Source organism: Mercenaria mercenaria, unplaced genomic scaffold, assembly GCF_021730395.1.
Source record: "Mercenaria mercenaria strain notata unplaced genomic scaffold, MADL_Memer_1 contig_1575, whole genome shotgun sequence".
Lineage (NCBI taxonomy): Eukaryota > Metazoa > Mollusca > Bivalvia > Venerida > Veneridae > Mercenaria > Mercenaria mercenaria.
In genome coordinates this window covers 41,488-46,230 of record NW_026459560.1, presented here as the reverse complement: position 1 = coordinate 46,230, position 4,743 = coordinate 41,488, and the positions used below count along the sequence as shown (strand labels likewise).

The 4,743-nt window shown below is 36.5% G+C and overlaps 1 protein-coding gene across 1 annotated transcript; it reads right to left on the bottom strand.

Annotated features, from left to right (window-relative positions):
• Positions 1-2,539: 2,539 nt before the first annotated feature.
• On the bottom strand, positions 2,540-4,330 carry LOC128551704 (glucose dehydrogenase [FAD, quinone]-like). The gene has a single exon (XM_053532619.1). The coding sequence runs from the start codon at positions 4,328-4,330 to the stop codon at positions 2,540-2,542; it is 1,791 nt and encodes a 596-aa protein (XP_053388594.1).
• Between the last annotated feature and the right edge of the window lie 413 nt (positions 4,331-4,743).

Here is a 4,743-nt window from a genome sequence, read left to right as displayed (position 1 = left end):
TAGGCAGTTTGACAGTAATAAATATAATCTTGTGTCACTGTGTCTGTTCTCTTTAACTACAAAAAGTCAGTTATTTGATTAATTTTCTGTCGTTCAACACAACAGAAGGGAAGCATCCGATCAAAATAGTTAATAAAAGGCAATTCAACTTATCTCATATTTCTAAATGGCTATATTGGGTAAAACCTTAAAGGACAAAATGTGAACTACATTTCCCACACGAGATGAACTGAGACAGAGATTAACGAAAGGGATCTAACATAGTTGTCAGACGATGAGTAACACGGATTTTCAATGAAAATCACTAATGAAATAAATACCGGAAAGTGAGAAGCATTTTTCGAATTCGAAATTAAGAAACAGTAGATGAGCTTTAAATGCATCTGGACCATTTGTTTACGGAGTTTCAGCTGCGTTTACTTTTTATACCCCCGTAGTATTTCCATATCTAGATCATATCAGCGAGTCAAAGTAAATAATTTAAATGAAGTGACACAAAATAAAGGTAATCGTCACTTCGTAAAACTATAACTTTATAATATGGAAATGAGGCCAGTCAAAAGTTTGTTTTAAATAAAACGATGTTAATATTATATCGACTGATTTTGCAGCGATGCTCCTAACAAATTTTACATCTGAAAATGGTATTTTCTACAGTCGTTGCATTCTTCATTCGTATTTATAAATGGATTATGTTTTATGATCTATCCTTATAGGTACAACATATCGTCATGAAACGTAGTTACCTTTGAATGAGCGAGTTTATGTAAAACCAGTACGATTAAAAGTACAAAGACGGTGATATATGAGCCGCACCATGAGAAAACCAACATAGTGCGTTTGCGACCAGCATGGATCAAGACCTGCCTGCGCATCCGCGCAGTCTGGTCAGGATCCATGCTGTTCGCTTAACGGTTTCTCTAATTGCAATATGCTCTGAAAGCGAACAGCATGGATCCTGACCAAGCGCACTATGTTGGTTTTCTCATGGCGCGGCTCATATATTTTTTTTAATATGCCTCGGTTAATACGGTTCATAAATACACTGTATAATCAAACTGATCATGACCCGGATGTTTAAAGCAATCAATTTAAAAAATGAAACAGTGCATGAAAAAGGTTAATAAAGCGCACTATTGAATGTTGTTAAAGATGTTTTTCACAATTATTTCTAGCGGACAGAATTTTTTGTAACTTTGCATATTTATAGATTGATGTATGACAAGTTAAAATAAAAAATAAAACTAATAGGTACCCGTGCTTCTTTTTTCAATATTCAAAGTTTATTAAGAACACCAAATCGGTATTTTTGTCTGAAGAAACAGTACATACATGTTATAATAAAACTACTGCAAACAATTATTTATTCGAAGTTTCACTCTGATGTTACTTTTTATGCATCCGAATTAATAACACCCCTATAACTATGCATAAAATGTCGACATATAGATATATTAACTCAGAAAAATTACTCTTGACAGATGTCGGAAGTATCTGAAACTGAGAAAAACACGAAGTATTTCTTAATGATATGAAATATCTAGCGGACAGATTTTTTCCAAATTTTATATTATGTAAGCTTGAACTAAGACAAAAAAATCTAAACCAAAAAAATAACATCAACCCGTGCTTGTTTTCAAGAAAAATTAAAAAATACTCACTCCACCCACAAAAGTATTTTTTCATTACCCCACCCACCTAAAAATTATGAACTTTTTTTTTTTCTTACAACACAAATTACACAATGTTATTATCAGTTCCTTAACCAATATTCTTACTCACATGCGGAATAATGCTCCTTTAAGGTTGCAAGCCTCTAGATCAAATATTTTTTGAGATACGTGCTACACAAGCTTTCACATCCCAATTACGTATATATTTGACCACGTCAAGGGACATAAATCTGTTTTTATTGAGTGAAACCTCAAATAAAAGCACTGGTGCACAACTTCGCATTCTGAATTTAATTCTTGTATGGTTTCGTGACTCTTGGCGCATATAATTTTGAGGTACATGCGACACAAATGTTTAGACCCTTTATGTACAATTTGACTATCAGGGGCCATAACTCTGGTCTTACTACGTGAAATTCGGGATGGGGCACAAAAAGTATAACAACATTTTTAGGCAGTCACATTTGAACTTGAAGGAGATATATCTACGTTAAGATTTTCTGGAATTTTATTTGACTTGGAGTCGGCTGCATCATTACTGGACGAAATAGTTTACTTTCAAATTGACTGTCCACAATGTATTCGATTCGAGCACTTCCTACAACTACTCCTCCAATAAAACACCATCACTTTTAAAGGTAAAATATGGATGCACGACCTATATTGTCTGTACATACGATATATTTTGCGCGAGTGCCCTCATATCTGACAATTATGCACTTTCGGCGGCGAATTCTGAACTTTACAGTGGATATCGCTTGCTGCGCGATTGAGCTGCGCACAAAATATTGTGATGAACTCCTTTAAAGATTAAAGAATAAAACGACATTCGTAAACGGTGCTCTCGGTATTTCAAGTCTGAATATTCACTGTGTCTTTCCACGAATCATATCTGCTGCCTTCTCCGCTACCATTATAGTCGGTGCGTTTATATTTCCCGAGGTAATGTTTGGGAATATTGAAGCATCGACTACCCTTAAACCTTTAATACCTTTGACTCTAAGTTCAGGGTCGACAACTGCTGTCGGATTGCTAATCGCGCCCATTTTACATGTACTGGACGGATGGTAATGTGTTAGTCCAACATGGCGGACGACGCATTCCCAATATTCATCAGAACGGAATTGGTAGGAGGAGCAGAATTTCTTCTGCATTTGGTTGATGTCTACACCGAGTTCAAGAAAAGTTTTGGTTTCGGTTAGTTTTTCCCAGATTCTTATACCGCCTATAAATGTCTCAACATCTGTTTGTTCTGTTAGAAAATCGGAATCAATTTTAGGATAATCAAACGGATCTTTACTCCTAAGTGTAATACGTCCTGTACTTTTTGGACGTGTCAAACAGATATCTGTCGTAAACCCATGCTTATTGCCATCTTTTTCTAAAAGCTGTTCTTGCAAGCTCTCGTCTAAGTTAAAAATATTTTCCCATGAAAGAAAACTGAAGAAAATCAACTGAATATCTGGATACGTTTTTCCTCGTTTTGTCTCATCAAGGTGTAAAAATGCCGATACGTCTAGTCCAGAGTGTGACAAAGGCCCACCACGGTACACATAGAACTTGAACCATGTCCACCAGTGGGTAACTTCATCTATTGTTGCACTATATGGTTTATTTATATAGCTGTACAAAAACACCATCTGATGATCTTGCAGATTCTCGCCGACTGGTAGGTTTGCAACTAGTGGAATATTCATCTCGTCGAGATGTTTCTCGGGTCCAACTCCAGACAACATGAGCAACTGAGGAGAATTGACGGCTCCTGCTGATAAAATAACTTCTTTTCTGGCTTTCACGTATCTTTTCCTACCGTCTTTAATATAGAAAACACCCACTGCCTGCATATTTGTGATTTCTACTTTAGTAGCTAAACTATGAATAGAAATATGTAAATTTTCACGTCCATCCGCTCTTTCTAAATATTCAAGGCTAGTACTGCTGCGAACACCATTTCTTATGTTCTTTTGTACTATACTAAAACCCTCTTGGTCTTCGCCATTATAATCAGTTATATTGTAACCTAGTTCTTGTCCGGCCCTTAAATACTCCTTGGCTAATTGTGTCAAATACCCATGTGTAACGGCTAAGGGACCACCTTTGCTGTGATATTTAGATGTTTCTAGGTCATCTATTTGTATATCTTCTGCCTTCAAAAAGTATGGTAGAACATCTTTATAACCCCATCCCTCACAGCCAGCGGCTGCCCATTCATCAAAGTCAAAAGGACTACCACGTGTATATTGTAGCGGTACACCGTACTTCACCGATTCTAGCATGCTACTACCGCCAAGAACTTTCCCACGCGGCCAAATTCCTCTCTTATCCTTCAAACCCTGTGAAGACTGGCTTTCTGGTTCCGTGTAAAACTGCCAATCGTACATTGTCTGCTGAGTTTCTGTCCACATACTGGGAATGTGAAAATTTTCACTTTGATCATCATGTCCACCAGCTTCTAGAAGGAGCACTTTCGATTGTTTATCTTCGGAAAGCCTCGCCGCTACCACGGAACCTGCCGAACCGGCGCCAATGATGACGTAATCATACTCCTTATCAGGAAGTCCCTCCAGTAAAGAGATTTTATTCTTGTTTTTCATGCTGTAATACTTGTAAAACAGTGCTACAAGCAAGATAATGGCAGCGCTTCTGAGGAAATTCATGTTGCCACCTGAAAACAAACAGAAGAAACAATCAGGTAGTCATTTGGCACCTAGTACATTGCTATTTGCAGGAAATAGGCTACCTGTAAAAAGCAAAACTGACATACAATTTCCGGATGCTTTGACGGACGAATGCATCTTGGCTTTCTTTTTACTGTCTATGACATTAAAAAACACCCCCACAAAAAAAAAAAGAAAAGAAAGAAAAAAAAGAACAATAATAAGAATGACTTCTTTTAATGGCAATTCGTAAAACTGTTAACTGTTATCAGAAATACTCAAGCTTCTGAAACCTCTTTTCATGAAATAATATTTCCTTGCGCCATATTTTCAAGAAAAACGTTTATTGATCAGAATGTCAGTTATCAAGACACTTAATATAAGAAATGATAATTTAACTGTAATAAAAATGT

Coding starts and splice junctions, on each gene's coding strand:
- LOC128551704 (XM_053532619.1), bottom strand. CDS start 4,330: ATGAATTTCCTCAGAAGCGCTGCCATTATCTTGCTTGTAGCACTGTTT.